Raw genomic sequence first — 25,644 nt, 5'->3', positions numbered from 1 at the left:
AATGCAAATTAAAGAAATTAGTGGAGTATGAGAGTTGGGCAAGGGTTAATTAAAGCTTTGTCTTTAACACCTATATTCTCCCACTTACACAAATAACTACATAGAAATATAATCACTAAGACACAATGCCCATACAAACTACTGATCAAGGGTTGCACCCCAAGTTTACTAGTGAGCCAAGACGACTGCATATGGATGAAAATAGAGTATTGGCATCATAAGAATGCAAACAATAAGATAGAAACACACTTAAAACATGTTGTGTTTCACACCAGGATCGAAGTAACATGTTTTTCATATTTTTAGTAAATTCTCATGTTCTCTTTTGTTGTGCAAATGCCTTGTATTGTGGCAATGTACAAGATTTCGACGGACTAATATGTGCGACGCACATGCGGGTGAAGCTGCACGGTCGCATCCTGGAAGAAAATTTTAATTTTCGGATTTCCACTAAAGGGTATGCCGCTAATATTCTCCACATAGTGGCGTTGATATATAAGCCACATGGAAGTTTCTAGGTTTTCAATGTGTTTTATTGGCCAAGAAGGAGAGTGTTTGTAAACATAGAGCAAAATAGTGAAAACCTTCTCCCGTAGACATAGCCACACCATTGAACAATGCAAATCTTATGTTGCTTGTGTGATTGTGTTCTTGGCATTGTCTTATTACGTTTTTTGCTTGATATCGCATTCGATCCTTGTTGATAAGGTATTTGTTGGTTTTCTACACTTGCCATGCCCTATTAACTCGTGCCCCCTCAAGTCTCTTTCCCTCCTCATATATTCTTTCACGAGCTGGCCAATGTATTCAATTGAATAATCTCTAGTGGCTGCCAAACGTGCCTTTTAACTTAATTTGAGAATGTTGGGTATAAATTAAAGTTATTTTATACAGTGAAGTCACAAACGTTTTGTTGGAAAATATATGGGGTTTGATATGTGGGCTAGTCTAATCCGAAATACAATTTGAAGCCAAAAACAGTTACTTGAAGCGAAAATTCTTTTATGCTGAAAAATCAAATGAAAACGGTACTTATTTCTTTTGGAGAAAACCTTTCTTGAAATCAGATTGAGAAGGAGAAGGCTGAGTCGTGCCACTTGGTCACTATCCTTTAGAATCGTATCCGCCCCTACCGGTGCAACCGGGATTCGCAAATTGATGCTCCAAGATAAAACAGCCAAATATGGCTCTAGTCAATGTGCACTCGCTAACTGGTCCACCTAGAACCACCTCGAAATAGTGCTCAGACACAGAATGAACGGAGGAAGAATATGAACATAAACAGAAAGTATTGCTTTTCTTGTCTTTGAAAAACTAGAATTCGTTTTTTTTAGATTTGTGTGTACAAAACTAATGCTTTCTTCTCCCTTTTCTTAGATATGATCACGACTGATGGGGAGAGGCACAATTAAGGGTGTGACTATCGGGGAAGAGCCACCATTAAGGAGAAAAACTTTTCCTTTCCTAACAGACACATGTATGACTGTTGGAGATTTAAAATGATTTTCACACTTAATGTGTTCCGTCACCCTTCGATCCAAAGCTTCGGAATGCACCCGCTTCAAAAGTAGGCGTTGGAGCGAACTAGCTTGGTCATTCCTCAATTCCGAGCTTGCCCAATCCGACCAATCCTCTTGACCGACATACATTACTGACTGAGTCTTTTGGCCGACCCCAATCCGACCGATCCAACGGTCGTACGAGTGTGAAAACGTAAAACGTTTTGTGTATTAAAAAAGACCCTTTTTTTTTATTCCAAACCCGGACCGCGGACCTCAGGCCACGGCCGACAAGGTGAGGCGCACGTGTCTATTGAATATGAACTTGTGTTCATATAAAACCAAAGCACCCAACAAATTCTAGAGCCCCTTGAAGGCCCAAGCCTTTCTCCAACTTTCCATCTTATATTGAAGAGAAACTTTCTCAAAAGTTCCAATGTGGGACTATTTATTTTTGCTTGTAGTTGGGAACGAACTCTACACAGTCTCCAAGGTCTAGGGTTTAAGCACAAAAGAGACCTGCTTTTTGAAAACAAGAGGGAACACCGAATTTTGAATCTTCTCTCTAAATTTTTAAATTATAAGAAAAGACATCTTTGACTTTTGATTTAAAAATTCTAACATGTTTGGGTGTAGAAAAAAATACAATCGGCCCACATAAAAACGCATGATCTTAACCATTCTTTTGTTAGGCCACATATACCGTGGGTCAACCGAGGTTGGAGGCTCGTTGAAAGATGAAGACGGTAATACTCTATGGGCCTTTTTCCGGCCCAATAGGCATTGTAGACTCAAACGAGGTGGAAGTTAGAGCTTTGCTTTAGTGTCTCTGGCTGGTTGATCCCATCCCAGGGGACCATCTTATAATAGCGGGGATTCTCTCAATGTCATAAAATGGCTCAGGAGGACCATGCCATTCCATGGAGATTCACCCATTGGTTTGATGAGATTAAAGACTTAGTGGGGGGATTGGTGGGTTGTTTTTATCACGTCGAAAGATTGGCCAATAGAGAGGCAAGGGAGAGTGTTTCCACGGTCACCTTAGCTCTCTTTAATCATTTGCTACCCTGAGTGTTTCATTATTACATCGGCGATAGCCCTTCATTGTCTTTCCCTGTATTTGTTCTTTTTATTATCTCCTTCGTATCGGCTCCAGCCCTTTCTCCTTCTTTTAATAAATATCGCCATTAAAAAAAAAGGCCAGATGCCAAAATTTGTTTTCCTTCGTGGGATTATGCAAAACCTCCAATCTGTGGATATATTTTCTATATACATGCAGATTGGAGGCTTAAGATCATCCTACGGAGAAGATTTTTAGGACACTACTTATCTCTGTTTGAGCCCAACAAAAGAATGGACTAGATCAACTAAAAATAAGGGCCCCACAATTTTAAAAACTAAGAAAATTAAAAGAGTAAGGTGTGAAGGAGAAATACAAAAAGGGGAATATTTAGTTAACGGTCGAGGTAAATGGATATTCCAAAATTCGATTACCGTCTACATCCGAATCCGTTTAAAACGAAGATTATCCTAATCCGTTTCAAGCGGATACTATCTGAATCCGTTTATGAGAATCCGAATTTGAGAAGCACATCCGTTTATCCAGAATATTTGCATCCGTATCCGTATATCCGAATTCGTAATCACAAATTTATTAACCCCCATCGAGTTGATTTTCCAATTTATTTGAGCTACAAAAGATAGTAATCATAAATGAATTCGGCTACGGAATTCGAATTCATATATGAGTTTGGACATTCGAATTTACGGGACAAATGCATATGAATAATATCCGAATTCGAACAATATCCGTCGGAATCGAATTCGGAAATAAATTTAAAATCTCCGTCGAATTTGAATCCGAATTCGGACAGTATATACTGTAATCAAATTCTAATTCAGATATAGCCATATCCACTTGGAATTCGATCCGTTTACACCCCTAACCTCGACTACACCTCTCCTTTCCCAGCCACCCCATATAGTGCATTTATGACTGCACTTTTTTCCACTAGTATAGCCTATAGATGTGGCCTCGGGAAGAAAACAGGGTGAATAAGATTATCCCGGAATTAAAAAGGCAGCCACTGCCTTTCATTGGCACCACACAAACGGGTCCCACCCACATCCGAAAAGACTCTTTTAATTTGTGGCTGTGGTGGAGCTTATTCAAATTCTGCTCCCCTTCATCTTCTGTATTCACTGTAACTCCCTTTCTCTCTCCCTCAAAACGTTCCTGTATTCACTGAAACTCTCTCTCTCTCTCTCTCTCTCTCTCTCGTTCGAAGAGACTTTGCTCCATGATCCATTGCAAGGCCTCACATTTCTCCTTCTGCTCCTCTTCTCTGCAACCTACTCACAAAACTAACCCAATAAATCTATCCTTCCTCCTCCCGTCTCACGCTTGTATACACAACAAATTTAGGGTTTTCTCTTCCTTCCCGGTCGACCGGCACAAACAAAACCCTAGAAATCAGTCCGCAACAGATAAATTCAAAGAAAAAGAAGAACAGAACGGAGAAGAAGAAGATGAGAGGCAGGTGCATTGCGAAGTAGACGTGATTTCATGGAGAGAAAGGAGAATTAAGGCTTGGGTTTTGGTTTATTCTGATGTTGAATCTGTTTGGAATGTTCTCACGGACTATGAAAAGCTCGCCGATTTCATCCCCAATCTCATATCTAGGTTTGGATCGAGCCTTTGTTAGTCTCTTGTTTTTTATTATCTGAAAGTTCACTGTTTAATTCAATGAAATATTCTCTGTAGTGGAAGAATCCCTTGCCCTCATCCAGGGCGGATTTGGTTAGAGCAGAGAGGGTTACAAGGGGCGTTGTATTGGCATATTGAAGCTCGTGTTGTTTTGGATCTTCAGGAATTTCCCAATTCAGTAACTCTCTTTTACCCTTGCAAGAAAAACCTTTCTGACATAATTTTTTTTTTCTAGAAAATTTCTTCTTTCATTAATTCAGAGGGAAATAATATGATTGCGGTGGATATCATCATAAATTAAAGTACCCATTGAAGAAAAGTTGAATTGGGTTGGTTCAAGTCATCTTTTTTGGTGTGTAAAACGGTAGGAAATTTGAGATATATTTTTTCTTCCCAAACTTTTTCCAGAAAATTCCCGCAATCCAAACAGGGCCTAGGAGTAGGGTGTTATAAGTTTTTTGTATTTTCAAGTACTTTTTAATTTGATGTAAACATGCATCCGTGGCATATAAATGTTATGAGCATGCGTGAGGCATGTATGTTGTGGCATTATGTGTTATGCAAGTTAAGAAGTTTTCTTAAACTTACGTGTGTGTTGTTTGAAAAGGAAGTAGTTATTGTAGAGAACAACTACTAAGTAATTACTCGAGGTGTCTTACTTATGTGGTTGAAAGGAGGGTAGTTATTGTAGAGAGGAACTACTATGTAGTGATCGAGTTATTGTGTGAGGTGTCTGGATTGAGTTATTGTGTAAGGTGTCTTACTTATGTTTAACTTGTAACTGTAACTTGTAACTACATGTTTAAGTATTTAAATGCAAGCGTAAGTCTTTGATGAGAGATCCAAGAAATGATAAGGAGGGAGGGCTATCCTCGAATTTAGCCGAAAGGAGGCAAGGCTATCCTCAAATTTAGCCAACTTTATCTTATATTTCATCTCTGAGAAACTTGCACGTATCAATGAACCACGTCTTATGAGGCACACAATCAAGTTAGGATTAAGCCATTTTAACGGCAGCAATGCATAAATATTTGGGAGGAAAACATTTATTTCGTGCTATATTTCTTAATTATTTCTACTATATATCTTTATATATTTTTGCTCTATTTGTCTCGCTATGAGATCCTTCTTTTAATTAGTTCTTCTCTGTGGCCCATGACATTGCTTATTTTGAGGAGCTCTCAGTTCCCTTTCAAAGAAAGATCATCTGATGTTTTCTCTCTGTCATTCATATATGAACTAAGCTTGTCCCATTATATTTCGTACATGCTTTTATGGAACCTTTTTCCTAGGCTTGTAAACTTCCACGTTTATCTTTGTAGTCTGATTCTTCAATCTTTGAGCATTTTTTAATTTTTCTTTCTAGTAATAATTTATTCATCTCTAGTCTGATCAGAAACTATAATAATTCTGATTGATTGCTCATGGTTCAGGCCAATAATTGCGATCTCCATTTTTCCATGGTTGATGGGGACTTCAAGAAGTTTGAAGGAAAATGGTCTGTAAAAGCTGGCGAAAGGTACAGACTGAGAGCATCATTCTTGATATTTTTCGGGCTTTTGGATTCTAATGTTAAAGATATTATTGTTCGCTTTTACTTATTGTTCTCTTCAGATGGCATGGTCTGGGAACAACTTCTTTTATTACATATGGTTTATAGTGGCAATAACTGGACTTGGCATACACAGTCCTTCTTCAGGACAATCATTATTCGTAAGAAGCCATAGTTATCACAATAGACCCAAATTGGTCCATGCCATGAGTAATGGAATGGTAAACAGTAGAGCAAGAAAAGAGGATAGAATGAATTTCAAGATGGCTATTTTTTAAGGGAAAACGCTATTAGCACAACCATATTTTGATATTTTCACAAACCTTCTTGTCTTTTAGTATTTAAAGAGCTGCCAAAAGGTGATTACATTTCCCAAAAAACTCTCACAAGCCAATTAAAGAAGAAAAGGCATCTGGTTTGTGCAAATATCAAAATATGGCTGTGCTGAAAACATTTCCCTTTTTATAACGTGTAATTTGCATGTCAAAAGACCCTATTCCATCTTTGTGCTGTTCATTAAAAAAAAAGTTTCATGTCAAAAGATCTTCTGGATCAAATCCAAACTAGCAAGAAAGCCGTTATTCTGTTAATGCATGTCATGGGACTGTAAAAAAAGAATAGGATAATTAAGGAGGTTAGCAGTGCAAACGATGTAGAAAATTGATTAAGAAAAAGTAGCAACTGATATAACTTGTAAGAATAAAACAGGACTGATTTAGAAGAGAAGACCAGATATGGTGGCAGGAAAAGAACACACAACAGGTACGATAGAACAGAAATGACATAATAGATGGGTGAAAGAAATTAAGATAGAAGAAGGAATGAGGAAGAAGAAGTAATACAAAGTAGAGATCTAGAGAGAATCACCTGAGATGAGATCATGACATTAGCTGAAAATACTCATGATTTGTGGACATGGATTCATCTGCCGAGTTTCGACCAAGTTTCGACATGGATACGAGGTATCTGACATGGAAACCCCTAAAAAAAACTAGAAACAATATCACACTCATACACATACTGACATACATGCATATAAAGTTGCTAACACTTCTAGTAGTACATCTAAAAGTGTCTAAAGGAGTGTCGACACGTGTAGACACGGGTGTCCTATCGGACACGACACGACACGTGTATCGACAATAAATTCGAAGTGTCGGACAAATCATAGTGAAAATAGTAAAAAAGTAGATGAATGGTAATGGATATGAGAATAATTGGAAAGACCGAGGCAGGAAAGAGATAGTAGGTTACCTTAAGCATCGAAACATAGTCTTGCTATAGAAATATAAGATAATGTTGTTCAAAGACAAAGATTACTTGTAGGATTGAAGAAGAAGAATCTTGCTGCTGGAAAACAAGAGAGAAAGATGCCGGAGCCAGAACTTGCATCAAGAAGAAAACATTAGAGCCCTTTGAGTCTGCTCAAATACCGTGGAAGTTAGAATTACTTCCATATCTCATTTTCTTTGCTAAACCAACCAACTTAGTACAATTAATAGAGGGACAAGAGAGCAAAATGCCCTCATTTAAGATAAATTGAACACCATGAAAGTTTACCTCTAAATTAGGATTAAGATACAATATGGAATAAGAATCAGTCACAGCAAAAATAACGAATGAGTGTGGAGACACTAACACCATTCACCCTTCTTTTTATTTTAGATATTTTTTGTTGGCTGCTACAATTCTTAATGAAATGTATGAGCCAATGGCTGTCTAAAGCAGGATGTGCATTTTACAAAAACAAGGGGGTGTAACCATGTAAATATCACGAGGAAGACCATAAAGCTCCGTCAGGTGGCCCTGATACCATGAAACTTAGAATGAATTTCCTGTTACGTTCTTCTTTGGTCAGTCGATCAACTTAATACAATGATTAGAGGGACAAGATGGCAGAAAAAAGTCACTTAAGATGCATTATAAGTGACGACAAGAAAAATTCCTCAATTAACTATATTAGCCAATGACCGAGTCTAATAGAAGGGGCTTTACAAAACCAAGACAGGGGGGCTTTACATGATTTATCGATTTTTTCTCCCTTCCTGGCAGCCTAATTAAATTCAATGCTGTCGCTTCCTATGTTTTGCAGGTCTTCAATGTCAACATTATCTTATGAAGTAAATGTGATACCAAGATTCAACTTTCCAGCCATTCTTTTAGAGAGGATTATCAGGTCAGATCTTCCTGTGAACCTTCTTGCCTTAGCTCGTAGAGCGGAAAGAAATTCTGAATGTAGTAAAAAAAAGCCAATCATTGGAAGAGCCTCGGTTGCATCTTCGATGGCTACTTTTACTTCATCTTGCACAGACTTGTTGTGCTCTTTATCAGAGACGGATAAACTTCCCTCTAATGAGCTCAAGGAGAATTATGCGAGTCCCACTTTTGGTCCCTTGCCGGCTTCGTCTTCTAGTGAACTCACTGGTAACTGGGGTGTGTTTGGAAAAGTTTGTGGACTTGATAGGCCATGCTTGGTAGATGAAGTTCATCTTCGTAGATTTGATGGCCTATTGGTAACTCATTGATTTGCTCTGCAATGCCTGGTATTCTTATTGAACGGGGACCCACTTTTATCATATAGTTTCACTGATGAAATTATTTTGGGCTGAAGGAAAATGGTGGGGTTCATCGATGTGTTGTCGCTAGCATTACCGTGAAGGCACCTGTTCGTGAAGTGTGGGATGTTTTGACTGCTTACGAGGATCTGCCTGAGTAAGTTTCTATTTTTCTGTTCACCGTAACTAATTTTGTCGTTTTCTTACTTCATTCCTTTCTATTTCTTTACAGAGTGCTTTAACCTTTAAGTTCTTGGTATAGGTTAATCTATTATTGTTTTTTGAATGGTAAAGGCTAATCTGTTGCAACTGTCTTCTCCCAAGTTGTTAACTTGTTATGTAACACTTTATATAATCACTGTGTGAGGAGCGCTTTTTGCTAGCTTAACTCTGGAGTCCGTCTCCATAAGCTTTGTTATGCTAACTTACTGGACACTGAATTGGTTATTAATTCCTATCTCAAGCCGAGTCATCTTTTATTGAAATTGAGCCAAATGGAAGCATCACTTGTCTTTACTTTCATGTGGACCGACTACCTACTACTCCAAAGACCATCCATGTTATACTGCTCGTACCTTCATAATTTGTTCGATTCGCTGTTCTCTGCAATTCGTTCCTCTTTATCCTAAATTCCCAACTCTCAATAAGTCTAGTAGAACAGTTCACCAAATTCCCAGTTCCCCACTACCATGGAAAGTCAATGCGTACTTGGGAGTTGGGATCTGTTCAGCTTTCGAGGGGGCATTGATATGTTATAGGAAGAGTAGGCATCTGTCTCATCCATTGGTTAATGTGTGACTCATCTTATATGTATTTATTGCGATGTTGAGGTTTTAAAGGAAACATTATTCTGAATTTGTAGGGGGTAGCTCCTAGAAAGTCAACAGGGAGATCACATCACATGCATATGGATCTTGATATTTAAATCTCTAACATTTTGGCTGAAGCAACATTGTACGTGGTTTTAGCAATTCCGCTGTAGGCCACTACCGTTGAAACTAATACTTTTATCATTTTTGGCAGTGTGGAGCCAAAGTTTCCCCATGGTCATTTTGACCAAAGCTATTGTCTTAGAATTCCCTATTTCTCATTGTTTTTGAATGGTAGCAAATTTAATTAAAATCAAAGGAAAGACCGAGATGGTCAAACTGAGAAGTACAAAGCGAATCCAAAAACAAAAGGCAGGCATAACAAGAAGAGGAATGAAAAAACACACTCGCGAGGGGAGGAAGTCGAACATCTCCAACCTCGCCTTACCTACACCCTCCCTTGCTAGTCTATCCGCTACATTATTAGCAGACGAAGGTAATCGACCCTTCCACCCGGCCTTGGATCTCGTCGAAAAAGTGGGTGAATCTCCATGGGGGGACAAGGGAACCACTAAGCCGTCAGATTACATTGAGGGAATCTCCCTCCACAATCACCCTATCCAAGCAGTCTTTTTCCAAGCTTTGAGTTCGGGATTTGGATTCATTTAATCTGCTTGATTTGGTCATATGTTGATTTGAACTCCAATTCTATATGTAATGGATGCATGTGTCAACTTTATATATGTATGTATGTATGTGTACATATGTTACCGTCCTGAGTGGGGGATTAAATGAGACCTAGCTTGGTATGGGGTAAGTTTAAACCTAGTCTAACACATTCCATCAGCTATGGAGCTTTTGGCATATCGGTTAGGTACCTAACAATATATCTATATCTATATCTACATCTATATATCTCTCTCTCTATATATATATATATATATATATATATATATCATTATATAAATGTATAATACGTGTGTGTGTGCACGTGCACGCACAATGTTTTCAGAGACGGAGGCGTAAGGCAAGGTGTTTTTCCTATTGAGGCATGAGGTGTAAGCGTATGAATTTTCCATTTTAAATAAAAAATAGAAAAACTTATGAAAATACCAGAAAATTACAAAACATTCTAGAAAATATATGCTTCATTTACAATAAAATATAATCAATCATCTAACTATCGCATCAATGCACTAAAAAAACTAAAGTAGACGACTACATTTCTCAAAATTCTTATCACTCATGCTCTTGTCCCCTTTCACCTTTGGTCACAAATTGAACATTTGATCTATCCCCTTTTTCCCTTCTCCCTCGATTTCCTTTGCATATCTCCACGCAAAATCCTTCTTATCACCATGCTTTTATAAAAAAAAACATCAAATGCACTTTTAAATCACCAAATCTTTGAGAAGAATAGTTGTGGATGGATACCATTCGAAAAAAAGTTGTAGATGGATATATAAATGGCCCCCACCCCCTCCTTAAAAAAAGGATTTTCACTCACCACAATAAGGAATGCATGATGACAAATTTTTTCACTTTCACAAGCTTTGTTTTGATGATAGAAATCCACCGGAAGCGACAGATTTTGATTCCATTGAACAGTTGGAGAGTAATCATGATGAAAACAAGGTTTATGGAAAAAATTACCAAAACACCAAAACTCACCTAACTCTCTCAAATGTCCATGTTTGATCTTAAAAATGGTTTTATTAGTTGGCACTTAGTTAACGTAAGTACAGAAGAAGAAAAACAAAAAGAGGTGAATTTTTTTTAAAAATGGGGTTCAAGCTGTGAAATTGAAGCCTTCCATGAATATACATTCAAGGCGTACACCTTTGGTTGGGTGCGTACGTCTCAAGTGAAAGCCGTATGCCTTTCATGCCATGCCTCAGCACACGTGAGGGACCAAAGGCCTTCGCCACACTGTTATAGCGCCTTTTTTATCGTTTTGAGGCTTTTTTTTGGCACACCTCACCTTGAGGCATGCCTTGTGATGCACGCCTCTAATGCCTTTTAAAGCGTTGCGTGTGCATGTGTGTCTGTGTATGTAACATCATTTGATGCTGATGCGAACTGAAAATAATATTACAGGAAAGGAAAGACTAGGAAAAAGTCTTGTTTTATTATAAGACTGGCTTATATGGAAAGCCTTAAAGGTGGAGGCCCTCATGGTTCACTACTTGATCCATTATGGAGTTTGGGATACTTGTGAATGTGGAAACAATTGTAAAGTCAAGCATCCTCAGCCAGTGTTTCAAAATGCGGCGAACGTAAATTTTAGTCGACTAAGCATGACGTGCTCGAGTACTCATTTGACACGGCTGAGTACTCGGTTGACACGGTCATAACTCGTGAGAGTCAAAGGTGTTTTGATTGACTTTGTAGGGCAAAACGCAAACTCGGACAAGAACGTGGCCAAGGTAAAAGGGAGTCGACTCAAGGGCAGTCTGCGACGACTCTGGGGGAGTTTGGAAACTATGTTGTCAACACAATATGTCTGAAGTAACTCCAGAATACAGAATATCCTATAATCCATGACCATGATATGCTCCTCCTACCAGAATACAGAATATCCTATAATCCATGACCATGAAATGCTCCTGCTGTTTGAGATAGCTACAAAGTGGTGGGATCTAGACAGATAGAAGCCAGAGCTCAAGGAGCAGGTGTCTGCAGAAGTGAAATTGTAGACCTCCAAAACCCTCTGAAAACTAATCAGCATCCTACTTGCTGGTTGTGCGTACACTTTATCAGTTTTATCCCTTCCCAATGAACACTTGTTTCATTTGTTATTGCTCTTGCCTCACCATAAAACTGTCACAACCCTTATAGGCTGTTAGGAGCTTCGATGCTGAATTGACCATCATCTTGTCATTGACGAGGTGCTAACTGTTATACAGGATCTATCTTTGGTATGTACTATTGAATTCTGGAGAAGCATGTTTACTCCAGGATATCCTAGGCAATATGAAAAAAGCTGCCACTATTCCTTATTTTACAAATGGGCCACAAGGTGAACCAACTGGTCCAAACCCATCTTTCCTTATTGATTTGCTATAGCATTAATAATAAAACGAAGCAATTTATCTCAAGCAAGAGTCTGCAATAGAATAGGAAAGGCAAGATATTCTTTCTATCCAGAATTCCAGACCTCTGGGCCTGTCCAGATTCGGACTAGCTAGCGGCGCTGTTTAGTTTTAAAAAACTCCAGAGTCAATCTTTGACTCAACCTAGTTGACTATCTTTTTACATTGACTGAGCTCTGATCCGAATCCAAGTTTATCCTACAAAGTCAATCAAAGCCCCTTTGACTCACCTGAGTTAATAAAAGATTGACCGTGCCAATCATTAACGCGCTCAAGTTGACTCTCTTTTACCTTGGCAGGGTTTTGAAACACTGATGCTAACTATAAAAGCACTTTCATCTTCATTCCAGAGCTTTAAAGGATTTTATTTGACATTTTTAATTGCTTTTGTTATATATACCTCATTTACAAGAAAATAATATTTTATGTTATGATTTATACTTCTTTCAGCTTCATTATGTTTTAATTGACTGTCTAGTAAGATGTTTTTATCTAACTCTTCTCATTACATATGCCTTAATTCTTTATACTTTATGAGTAAATGTTATTCTTCCTGATTTTGTTTCCTCATAAAGTTGGTTTCCACAGGATCGTTCCGAATCTGGCTATTAGCAAGATTTTATCACGAGAAAATAACAAGGTTCGCATTCTTCAGGTACACAGCGGGATTTTAATTATCTCTGAATGCCTATTTACCCTTCAGTGTCAGAGAACATTGAATTAGTTAAATGGTACCCAAGTTTTTTCCCCCCATCAAAGCACCATTTTGCTAATTTGACCTATTTTCGTTCTCATAATGAAATAGTTCTGAACTGAACTGAACTCAAGTCAACTAAGCCTTTGTCCCAAACTAGTTGGGGTCGGATAATGAAATAGTTCTGAACTACTATCAGTAAATTGCATATACAGTTGCTTTTCAATGTCACTGAAGAGATATCATCTTAAGGGTGACTTTTCATTTCATGATTATAAATTTTATGCGCCAACATATGTAAAATTTTGTAGACCTATCAGTACCTTTCTTATGAAGTCAGGTTTCAGGTAAAATACTGTTATATGGGAATCGTCACGTCGTTATCACTGGCGATGTTACAAACAAAGTTGGTGTTTTTAATTCACAGATCACTATGTTGTGGAAATGTTAGACTTGAAACACTATTTTTACATTTATCATATATGGAAGCAACATTATGTAAGACAAAAGCTTCAGCATGGTGGAAATCGCCACTCCCTTCAGCCACCCGATTGATAATTTAGCATGGTGGAGCTAGTAGGAGGGGGCCATTTACATGAAGGGGAATCCACACTGATACAACTAAGCTGATATATGCCCCAAGACCTCCCAAGCTCCTCACTAGAAAAGGCAACAAAAACTTGTACTATAAGGCCCGCTATATGATGAGATCCAAGCAACCACAATGGATGGTGCTATGAGTCCAAATTGCATAAGTGTTATGTCTTGGACTACCTGACCGAAATTAGGACCAACGTGCAGCAGTGATGAAAGAAAAAGTTCACATTTTAATATAAACCATTACATTGTAATTTAAAAATTTTACTCCATAATAGATTTTTAATTTTAAGATAACTTGTATAAATTATAGAGGGATGCTAAACACACAGGAGCCCTTGCAGAAACTGGCCACAAGGGCACCTCCATTGGATCCATGTCATTTTCTTCTACAATTATCAGTGCCATTATAAATTCGCTCAAGATGGCGTGGATCGTGGGAAGGAAACACCTCTTAATCGAAAGAATGGTGGACACTAAATCCTAAAGGTACGCCGGAGGGGTCCTTTGAACTGCTACTACTACTCAAGAACTTTAAAAGTAATGTTGAAAGTATAAGGGCCGATATCCATAGGAAAATCTATCTATCACTGCATTCCCTTTCACACTTGCAGAGGGCGCTCTCTTCCGCCACGCAATTGAAAGACTCAGCGTTAACAAGGAAGATTCGATTCCACGCTTTCAGATGGGTGTATCGATTTTTCAGTGCCGTTTCTTTCGTTAGAAACTGGACTTCAAGTTGCTCCATTCGGTACAAATTTCACTGAATTTTTCGAGTTGAATTGAGTGAGTTATGATCGTTCAATCAGAATAATCTAGAAATCAGCACGCCGAAAAGGAATGGGCGGGATCAGGATGTGATCGACCTTTACCTTAGCACTGATAGAGATAGCATAGCCGTAGGCAGGGGCAGTGCCCGAGACAGATTCATATAATAAAGAAGGGAATCACTTGGATTGATTGCTTCCAACAGCATATCGATGCTCGAGCGCATTTATAATGGCACTGATAAATGTAGAAGCAAATGACGTGGATCCAATGGAGGTGCCTTTGTGGTCGGTTGCTGCAAGGGCTCATGTGAGTTTAGCATCCCTCTAAATTATAATATTCGCTATTGTGAAACTACCAGAAACTCCAAAAGCTTAAGCTGTTGGAGATGGCATTATTTAATCTTTTTATACTTTAAACCCAAGTTATAAATTCAGTTTCGTTCCGGCCGGAATGGACCCGTATTCCGGTTCCGGGCCGGAATTCGGAATGTAACGGTCATATATTCCGTTCCGGTCGGAATTCCGGTCCATTTCGGTCGTTCCGGCCGGAATTCTGGATGAACATGCGGAATGTGTTGTTTCGTCCAGAATTCCTCAAATCCTAATTTTGTCATCTCCTCATGTTTCTTCTTCTTGGTTCTCTCTTCTTGTTCTTCCTTTTTCTTCCTAATATTTACATGTAAAGTCATTTAAGTAAATGGACATTTACTTGAGATTTACATGTAAATAAGGGAATACCCCCAGTTGGATCTATTAAAAATATTTTCAATACTTAAATCTAAAAAGATAAAAAGTCAACTTTCCAGTTCTAGTACAAAATTCGAAAAATTGGGTTGGGTTAAAATCCTAACTTCCAAACGATGGGGTATTTTTCTAATTTTAAAAATTCATAAAATCTATCAAGTCCAAACATTATTAAATCCCAAAAGTCCGGTAAAAAAGTCTCATAATTTGGTCTCTAAAATTTTTTCATCTTGTCAGGTATTGGTCAACGCATTGGTCAACACACTGGTCAGCATGCTTGTCAACACAGGCATTTATCTGATAGTGATTTTCCTTTAAGTAAATGTTGGAACTTCTACACATTTTGTTCAAATAATTATTTCTTCTATCTTTCTCACAATTTTTTATTTTTATTTTTGGATTTTTTTAATGTTTTTAACTATTAAAAAAAATTCCCTCGTTGTAGTGGAACGAAAAGTTTTGAATGAAATGCTGAACGAAACGGACGAAACACAGAAACGTTCCGGTCCGGTAGCCAAAACGAAACGGCGAACGAAACGGAATTATAAATTAGCTTTAAACACGCCCTCACGCATGGCCCCTCTTTCTAGGGTTGGCCTACACGTTACACATGTGGCCCCTCTTTTGGGTTTGCCCACGAAAAGTTTCGAATGAAACGCTAAATGAAACAGACAAAACACCGAAACGTTCTGTTCCGGTAGCCAAAACAAACCGGCGAATGAGACGGAATTTATAACTTAGCTTTAAACACGCCCCCACACATGGCCCCTCTTTCTAGGGTTGGCCTACACGTGGCACGTGTGGCCCCTCTTTTGGGTTTGCCCATTGCATGTGGATTTTTGCTGTCCGGGAGGTTTGAACTCAGGACCTTTGGCTCTGATCACGATTTTAGATTTCATCCAAAATCCAAAATTTCGGACCGAAATTTCGGATTTCGGTCAAGACTGAAACCAAAACGTTCCAAAACTGAAATTGGCTCCGAAATTTTGGATTTCGGTCAAGACCGAAACCGAAATGTTCCGAAACCAAAATCGGCGAGCATGTGGCTGTAATAGAAGCTAGGTTGGTTGACCAAGCCTGTAGCTTTTTCATAAAAACATCTGAGTTGTTTGCCGAATATGAGGTAAAACATCTGGACTCAACTCAGTTGTGGCATAATTGAGAATTTAAATTTTCCTAGAGATGGAATCAATCTGGGAGCTTGGCAGCAGAGTCAATTGGTATTCATTCGTCCCTCTAATACTCCTTTTCCAAGTTTAACAACAGAATGATGGTGGATTCTTAGTATCAAACAGTTTCTCTTCTTTAAATCAATTAAGGGATGTTGAAAACAAGTTATAGACTGCTCTTTTCTTCAAAATTGTTAATGGTGTGATTGTGATATATGTATGCCTATTTTGCAGGAAGGATGCAAGGGCCTATTGTATATGGTACTCCATGCACGTGTTGTTTTGGACTTGTGCGAACAAATTGAGCATGAGATTAGTTTTGAGCAGGTTGAAGGAGATTTTGACTCATTTCAGGGTAGGTGGCTTCTGGAGCAACTGGGAAATCATCATACACTACTAAAGTACATTGTAGAGTCAAAAATGCACAAAGATTCCTTTCTTTCAGAAGCTATTGTGGAAGAGGTATACTGTTCACATGCTGCTTCTGCTCCATTATTGCTGATTTAATTAAAGTGTACTGTGGTAGTTTTGTTTGAGTTTTATGTACAGATCTTTTGCAACTTACCTGAATCACCATTTTCTTTTGAGTTTCTACACAACTATATAGTGTACATCCGTGTATCATTCAAGTACATCCGTGTGTGTGTGTGTGTATTATTAGGTCGAGTAATTGGTGGATCCTATAATCCATATCAGAATCAAGTACTTTTTTGGTGTAATGCTTTTTCCTTACTACTGTATGGAACTATGGATATAAATCACCGTAATAGTGAAATGATTGAAAATCTCATATTCTATATCTCAATAAATATTAATTTGTATTCTTGTTTCCTTGTTATCGGTGTAGTATGAACTTCTACTTCGAAAGAATTTCTTTTGTTATCCATTGTTCTAATTTTCCATTTAGATCATGATCTTTTTGTCTCATATTCATACACACACATACATGTCTCTCTCTCTCTCTCTCTCTCTCTGTGTGTGTGTGTGTGTGTGTGTGTGTCTATATATATATATATATATATATATATATATATATATATATATATATATATATATGAGGAAAGGTTTTCTGCGCTCGAGCGCAGATGCCTTACTTGTGCTCGAGTTGAAAACTTCACTCTTATTGGTTCTGGCTTGCGGGTCCCGCTTGGAGTTTAAAATATTATGAAAGAAGCGAAGTCGAGGGTTTCTTTCATTTCACATAAGCAAAAAAAACAATCGAAGGTTTTTCTTCCTCCAGAGAGAGAACCAGCCAGGGTTTCTAGGGTTTTGACTCCATCGAGAGGGAGAACAAGCGAGAGAAGGGTCTCTTCACAGAGAGTAAAGAAGAGTTGAAGCTCGCGTCTTCTCCAAAGGTTTCCTAGGGTTTCTTCACAGAGAGTAAAGAGCTCTTCTCCAAGGGTTTCTTCTCCTTGCGGATTGAGGATTTCTTGCCATTTCTTGAAGGTGAAGCTCTTCTCCTAGGTTTTGCCTTTTATTTTGCCATGAACACAGCTCTCTTAATTTTTAATTTATTTTTATTTATCCCTCCGTTTTTCTTATATTTTTAATCGGATATATAAGAAGAGGAATTACAGTCCTAAGGGGAAATAACAATTGATTACCTCAGCTCCCCCATTTTTTTAAGGTGGAGAGAAGCTACTGTTGAGGAATTCAATGGCAAGGGACTTGACTGTCATTTTTTAATTAATACGAAGGGTTTTGGAGGGCTCAACTGTCTTTTAAAAAAATTCTTTTCTTGTTTGTAAAAGCTACGGGCCCTACACTTAACAGTGAACGAGGAGAGACTTTTGAGCTCGAGCTCAGATAGCCTATTTGCGCTCGAGCGCAGAAACTCTTTTCTATTTTATATATATATAAACATTTCCTACACACTTGTGTAAGTAAGTTACCTACACACTAGCTTAAAATACAGTGGGGGCCCACATTGTTTGGGTGATCCAAACCATTCATTTGAATGGCCCTCACATAGATAGGGTGTCCACAAAAAATCAGATCCATAGGATCATCCCAACCATTCAAACTATGGAGGCAAAAAATGGACTAATTTGTGAAGGTTTATACACGTCGATTTTACCTCCACAAATCGTAGGGTTGGGATGATCCTATGGATCCTATGGGTTACAAGTCCGCAATAAATCCCGAGAGAAAATTTCCCCTTGATAGCCCGCATTTTTGTTTTTTATTTTGTAATATAAAGTCTGAAGCACTAAAATCATCACTGAAAATTGTTAGTCTGTAGATGTTGTGATGTAGGACTGGGGAAGGTGATGGAGATGAAAATCATAAAGATTGTTCCAATTCTTAGCGTTGAACAAGTTTTTATATTTTAACTATTATTTTCATTATTTTATTTGTTGCCTACTTTTTAGGCATCAAATCTCACTCGTTTGGTGTATTTTTGGTACTATTAGAAAGTTTTTTCAACTACCTATCTAATGGGCCGAAGATCACATGATTTGGATATAATTTGAGCAAGTTATAAGTGTTTTTAGGAAGGGCTATAGGTCAATTACGGGATTACTATTTTTGGTAAGTTTTTATCTTTATTTTGCTTTGTTTTAGATTAGATGAATGGTTGAGATTAGTTCTTAACTTTAGGTTATCTTCTAGGGTTTCTTTTTCTTATAAATACATATTATGAAAGCAATGTAAGAGACTTTGAATATTGAATAGAATTGAGATTTTCTTTTGTGAGAGCTATTGTGGCTTGGACTTCTTCTTCTCTTCTCCTCTTGGTAGTTTGGAACCATCTTTTCTCATCTCCTCCTCTATTATCTTCTATTTCTTCAATCAAATCAGCACAAAGAAGGTTAGTAAATCAAATTTTCTTTTTCTTTTCTTTGTTCTTGAACCCTAAAATACAAAACCCCAAAATCTATAGCTCTCTCATTCTTCAAGATCTCGTTTCGAGACTTTGATGGATTATTTTGATGATTAAACCTTAGCCTAAACACCCAAGAACCGTAGCTTTAAATTTCTTTTGAGCCTTATTGAGAATTTGCACCATTTTCAAGCCCGAAAACCCTTTTTAAAGATCCATAGCTTAACCTACCATCAAATCAGAGCATAAACCCTAGATTAACCTTTCTTTTACCTTCTAAACTTTAACCTAAAATTTGGACAGCAGTATTAAACCAAAATCTCAGATGTGCCAAATTACCAAAATACCCCTACAACCCAAAATTGGACCGTTTTGAGCTTTTTACCGCTGCTGGACATTTTTTTTTTGTTTATCTTCATTAGATATTATTATTTTCATGCTTGTGTGACATCTATTTCATTGGTACTTGTATTAGCTTATTAGTTCTTTTAATTGGTTGCATGCGTAAGCCAAGTTTCGGACTAATCTTTATATTATCAATTCATCTTACGAGTCCTTATCGCTTTGATTGATTTGTATAAGGTTTAGTTCTTGCTTAATTACGATCTTTATAATTATTTATGTCATTTAAGTCTCATTATTGCTACTGCCCATAGATTAATTAGGCGTTAATTTGGCCCTAGGTGAATTGTTAAGTGTTCTTTTAATTTTCCGCGTAAACCCTAAATTGTCCTAAAGTCTTAATCACATTAGGAGTGTAGGTTTTTCCCTATTCTAGATATTGTCCTGCATAAGAAGGGAAATAGAAGAAAGTGGAGAAAGAGAAGAAGATGAGAAGAATAGAAGAAGAATAGGGGAAGAAGAAGAAGAAATTAGGGGAGAAGAGAAGAATAAGCGAAGAAGAAGAATAGAAGAAGAAGAGAAAAGGAAGAATAGAGGAGAAAGGGGGAAGAAGGAGAAGAGAAGAAAGTATATGGGAGAAATATCAATCAATTCATTTATTCATCAAAACTTTAAATCCCTCATACATGAGCCTATTTATAGGCAATTGAAATAAAAATCCATGGAAAATAAAAGCCCCAAAACTAAAAACATAGAAAAAAATCCTAGAAACTAAATAACATGGAAATAAATCATAATTGGCCAATATGCCTCTTATTGGGCCTACTATCTGCATCATGTTGATTATCACTGTCATAATCCACAGAAGGAAGTTCTTTTTTTCTTTCACTTTCTGTCATGCGCCATAACCTGCACTGCAAATTGTTAATTTGAATAGAGGTGGGTGATTATTTTCATGTCCCACCCAGGAAGAAAGTTATTCGTTTTCTTTCATCCTAAGCACTAACTAGTGCTGCAAATTGTCAATTTGTAGAGGTGAGCTAGCATTTTCAAATCCAAGAAGGAATGTGTAATTTTCTTCCCCCTATACTTCTGGCAAGCATTTAATTCGATGAAACATGTAAGCTTAGCTGATTTTATTTTTCCACTGCCATTCTTATTTGGAGCATAGAATTTGACGGCTTGTTTATATTTCAGGTTATATATGAAGATCTGCCATCAAACTTATGTGCGATTCGAGATTTTGTTGAAAAGCGAGAAGCCGTTGGGTCAAGTTCTTTAGAACCTGGTGTTCATTTAAAATATTCAGATCAACAAATTACTCCGTGTGATAACGATAGGCATGGTGGGCATAGCAAGCCACCAGAGCAGGCCTTTGATATTAAGGACCTAAATCCTCCCGGACAAAAGCCCAAGGTTCCGGGTTTGCAGAGGGACATTGAAGTTCTTAAAGCCGAGCTGCTTAGATTTATTTCAAAATATGGGCAGGAAGGCTTTATGCCCATGAGAAAGCAACTACGTTTGCATGGAAGGGTGGATATTGAGAAGGCAATTACACGAATGGGTGGATTTCAGCAGATTGCATCCTTGATGAACCTTTCCCTTGCTTATAAGCATCGCAAGCCAAAGGGCTATTGGGACAACCTAGAGAATTTGGAAGATGAGGTGAGTTTAGTTGCTGTTGCTAAACTGCATACACCTGTTCTGGAATGTAGCCCTTTAATTTTCTCCAGGATCACTGTTAGCCAATATCTATGTATGTAGAGTTCTTATCAAACTGTTTATATGTTAAAGGAAAAAAAGGTGAAGATAAGGAATGTGAATGTTCTGCTATGTAGATAATGCGAATTCATTCTTGACACATTCTTGTTTTTATGAAGAAGCTGACTCTAGTCAATTGCAATTCAATCTCCACTTTAGGCGCTGTTCGTTTAAGATTATGACAATCGATTGTGAGTGCCAAACCTATTATTGGACTCAATGTTACATTTAAATTTGAGTCCAATAATCGGTCTGGCACTCACAATCGGTTGTCATAATCTTAAATGAACAGGGCCTTAATTTTGTCAGAGTATAACAATATGATTTTATCATACAGATAAGTCGATTTCAAAGGAGCTGGGGAATGGATCCTGCATACATGCCTAGTAGAAAAACTTTTGAACGGGCAGGTAATGACAAACATCAATGTTCTTTCATATCGAACAGTAATCTAATGTAGTTGCATTGCATTGCACGGAGCTTGATAAAAGCAAATTTTCAGTTCATAATGTTAAAACCTCTGGCTTCACTTGATTGGTGGGCCCAGGACTTTATTGCGTTTAGATATGAGGTCAATTTTTATGTAAATAGTCTTTAAACCATACACCAAAAATTCGATTTATGAGATTTCATTCAATTACTCATTTTTTTCCTTAAACAAGTCAATATACTGGTATTTTATATAGGGATATGATATCAGCACAACCAAATTTTGATATTTTCGTTAACCCATCTTGTCTTTTAGTATATAAAGAGCTTTCAAAAGGTTACTACATCTCCCAAAAAGTTATCACAGACGAATTAAAGAAGAAAAGACGGATGGGTTTGTGCAAATATCAAAATATGGTTGTGCTGATAACATTTCCCTTTATATATTGAAAGCTTCTTTAGGAGAACTACATCGTAAAATGTCTAATTTGTCATTTTATATGATTATCCAGGTATTAGTCTTACCATGAAAAATGGGAGGTTATTTATATTTGGGTGGCTGCAAAACTACAAACACCTCACTTGTATTCTCATTAGAAAAAACCCAAAATGTGTTTTTATTGCAAGTGAATTTTAAGATTTCATGCCTTATGTGTTGTGTTCCTTGTTTGCATTTTGCAGGCCGCTATGATATCGCCCGCGCATTGGAGAAATGGGGCGGTCTCCATGAAGTTTCTCGACTCCTTTCACTCAAGGTCAGGCACCCAAACAGACAGGCAAACCCTGGAAATAAAGAGAAGAAAATTGATGTTTCAACATCTAATGATCAAGAAAAAATGTCTTATCATAAACCTCATGTTTCTCAGGATACAAACAAGTGGCTCACAAAACTAAGACACTTGGATATTAATTGGGTAGAGTAGAAATGAAATAAGCCAAATTGCAATCTATGTATAGGTTTTCTTTAACGTAAGCACAAACTATCCTAACCTTATCTTTCAACATGGAGTTCCGGATTAGAATACCCCTTAATTTGTTTAGAATGCAGGCAATATTTGTTTAGAATCAAGTCCACAAATCTCTACGGATGAGGCCTGTTGCCATCCAAACCATTTAATGATGTTTAGGGCCCGTTTGGATACCTCCCATTTTGTATTTGGATTTGGAATTGAGTTTTGAATACAAATTGAATAGATCCGGCAGCTCATGTAGAGGGGGAGAGAGAGAGAGAGGGAAGGGGGGAAGGGGGTACTTCCTAGTAGAGGGGAGAGGTTGATGAGCAAAGAGGGTGAAGGAAACTGCAAGATCTATGGATTTCTTATTTACACAGCATATTTAGAAATCTGATTTTTTTCATTGTCAGCTGCTGAATTAGAAATCCAAGAATTTGATCCGATCCAAATTACAATGCAAAAAGGGCTGCAAATATGAGAAATCAAAATCAAAATCTTCTCGGCATCCAAACGGGCCCTTGGAGTTTCCTTCCACTATTAATCTGTCCAAGAATGCTGTCTTTTAAAATCTTGACGCCTTTCCTGGCAAATTAGAGGTACTAGAAAGACACAACCATGTCTGGGACATCCTTAGCAGCCCACGGTGTTGTTCCACATGTCAATCACATTAATAACCAATTTTCGTGACAAGAAAGGCAACGACAAGTATGCCTCCCTTTGTAAATAAGGCAGCATTATGGCGACTGTTTGGACAACCTTGTCTTCAAATGTGTCTTCACATTAATAACCTTGACACAACCTTGAACCCCAATCTGGTTATTGGACTCAAAGTTAAACATAATTTTGAGTCCAATAATCTGTTTAGAGCTTACAATCGGTTGCCATAATCTCAAAAGGAACAGGGCCTTAGATTGGGTTTGACTAAAATCAGTCACTGCACCAGTTTCTACGAACCAAAAATCTAAAAAATTAGTGAAGTCAGAAATCTGATTAACCAAATGAGGGCTGATTAAGTTGGTCTGATCAAATTGGAGAATATTTATAGTGCCTCTCTCTCTCTCTCTCTCTCTCTCTCTCTCTCTCTCTCTCTCTCGCATTCGTGCGTACCTCCTAGAATTTGAAGTTGAGACCTTAAAAAGACTCAATTTTTCTTCGAGATCTTCGAGGTTTCCCTTATTTGAGTTGGAGATAGAGTGAGGAGTTCGTACCATTTGGAAATTGTGGGAGTTTGTCTTTTGTAGTTTTCCTGTGTGCGCATGTGTGTGAAACAACGATTTACTCCTAATGCTTAAGGTGTTGGAGAAGGCGTTATTTAATCTTTTATACTTTCATAGTCCGCCTCCCACTTTTCTTTGACACGTGGCACATGTGACCCCACTTTTGAGTCCACCATTGCATGTGGATTTTTGACATCAAAGGAGGTTTGAACTTAGGACCTTTGCTTTGATACCAAGTGAAAAAACTAGTTACTCCAAAAGCTTAAGCTGTTGGAGATGGCGTTATTTATTCTTGTATATTTTGAGAGAGAGAGAGAGAGAGGCTTACTCCGTACAGGTACGGGTCCAGGCAGGTCATAAATGACCCGGAATTGGTGATCCCGGACCCCACCCGTACAGCCCCAGTCGACCTGCGGGTCACCCCTTTTTTTTGCTGTTTTTATTCCCACATTATAATAGGATGATCCAAACTGTCCATGTGATGGGCCATAATGTAAATAGGTTGTGCCCAAAAAATCATTTCCATTGGATGATCCTAACCGTCCATGTAATGGGCCATAATGTAAATAGGTTGTGCCCAAATAAACATTTCCCTAGGATGATCCTAGCCCTCTGATCTGTGGAGGAATTGCATATTTTCTGAAAACCTCTATAGATCATAGCGCTAGGATCATCCTATGGAAATGATTTTTTGGGCACAACCTATTTACAACCTATTTACATTGTGTTCCATCACATAGATGGCTTAGATCATCCTATGATGTGGTCCGTACAGTACTTTCTGAAAAATACGGGACTAAAAGGGCTTACACCATATAAAATCTAGATCATTTGGGTTTTTACGGGCACCCGTGGGCACCGACAGGTCCACCCGGCCCAGTTTTGACGAGACCTGTACGGGCTGTGTGGACCTGCGGGTCCGGGTCAGCTTTTGCCAGGTCTAGTTATAAGCACCTTTGTTCCTCCTATTTAAGTTGTGAGTAGTCAACTGATCTATTCCCTAATAAGGTGATATTTCAAAATGAGAAGTGATATATCCGCCCCTTTTCTTTACTTCGGATAGCTGCCTCTGGTGTGGTGTAGCGAGAAGCGCGAAGAACGAGTCGGGTGTTGATTGTCGTCGACCTCCGATTGAATAAACTTTCGAATCCACGAAGGGTGCTCTTTGAATCCACAAAGAACAAGCTCTATGAATCTACAAAGAGTAAGATAAACCAACTTTCTCACTAAGAAGAAAGGAGAAAAAATTCTTTATTTCAATAAACAAACATAATAATCCCTTGTACATTCACATAATTGATTTTATAGGATATAACTCCTACTACACTTAAACATTTTGGTCTAAAAAAAGTAAATAACAATAATATAAAAAAAGTAACCTAACCCTAGTACAAGAAAGAAAGTTAAAAGTAGATATTGACTCTTTCTAAAAAAGTGAATATTTATAGATGTGTTGCTTTTTTTTTCCTCCTCCCAATTATGTAAGAGATGTGGGTTACTTTTGAAACTTTGAAATTTTTTGGCAATTTCCAAATTGCCATGCCTTGCAGCCCACATCATTCCCATCCACTTGAGGAGAACTCGACCTCGAGTTCATGTTCACTGGCTATGCTATCGTAGCTTCTCCAACTTCAAAGACCTTACAACGCCAATGCTTTCCTTTTTTAACATTGTACTTAGCTTTAGGCGGAGTAGGCCTCTTTTGTTTCCTTTTGTCGCCATCACAAATCACTTTCTTATTGGATTTGGCAAAGGATTCTTTTACTGTCAAACATGATTGCCCATCCACTTAAGAAGCCTTTGGGTCCTCCTCATCCGCCAATGGTTGAAGTGCATAATTCTTGTTGTTTTGGCAAACAACAAAGACATTATCTTGCCCCTTATGAATTGAATCCCTGTCAAATTGCCAATGCCTCCCCAACAAAAGATG

At 37.9% G+C, this 25,644-nt stretch overlaps 1 protein-coding gene across 2 annotated transcripts; it reads left to right on the top strand.

Moving 5' to 3' along the window:
- Nucleotides 1-3,660: 3,660 nt before the first annotated feature.
- On the top strand, nt 3,661-22,494 carry LOC143888338 (polyketide cyclase/dehydrase/lipid transporter). 2 transcript variants are annotated; one of them, XM_077392721.1, is made up of 10 exons: nt 3,661-4,182; nt 4,264-4,384; nt 5,640-5,725; nt 7,851-8,271; nt 8,370-8,470; nt 12,803-12,854; nt 16,423-16,650; nt 20,552-21,019; nt 21,453-21,525; nt 22,226-22,494. In XM_077392721.1, the coding sequence occupies exons 1-10, from the start codon at nt 3,800-3,802 to the stop codon at nt 22,465-22,467; spliced, it is 2,175 nt and encodes a 724-aa protein (XP_077248836.1). In that variant the 5' UTR covers nt 3,661-3,799; the 3' UTR covers nt 22,468-22,494. The 2 variants fall into 2 exon arrangements, with proteins under 2 accessions (XP_077248836.1, XP_077248835.1); XM_077392720.1 differs by having other exon boundaries at nt 12,803-12,869.
- The last annotated feature ends 3,150 nt before the right edge of the window (nt 22,495-25,644 follow it).

This window comes from Tasmannia lanceolata, unplaced genomic scaffold, assembly GCF_043159265.1.
Source record: "Tasmannia lanceolata isolate RefF3 unplaced genomic scaffold, GAP_Taslan_0.1 ptg000012l, whole genome shotgun sequence".
NCBI classification, from domain to species: Eukaryota; Viridiplantae; Streptophyta; class Magnoliopsida; order Canellales; family Winteraceae; genus Tasmannia; species Tasmannia lanceolata.
This window is presented reverse-complemented; position numbering and strand designations above follow the sequence as displayed.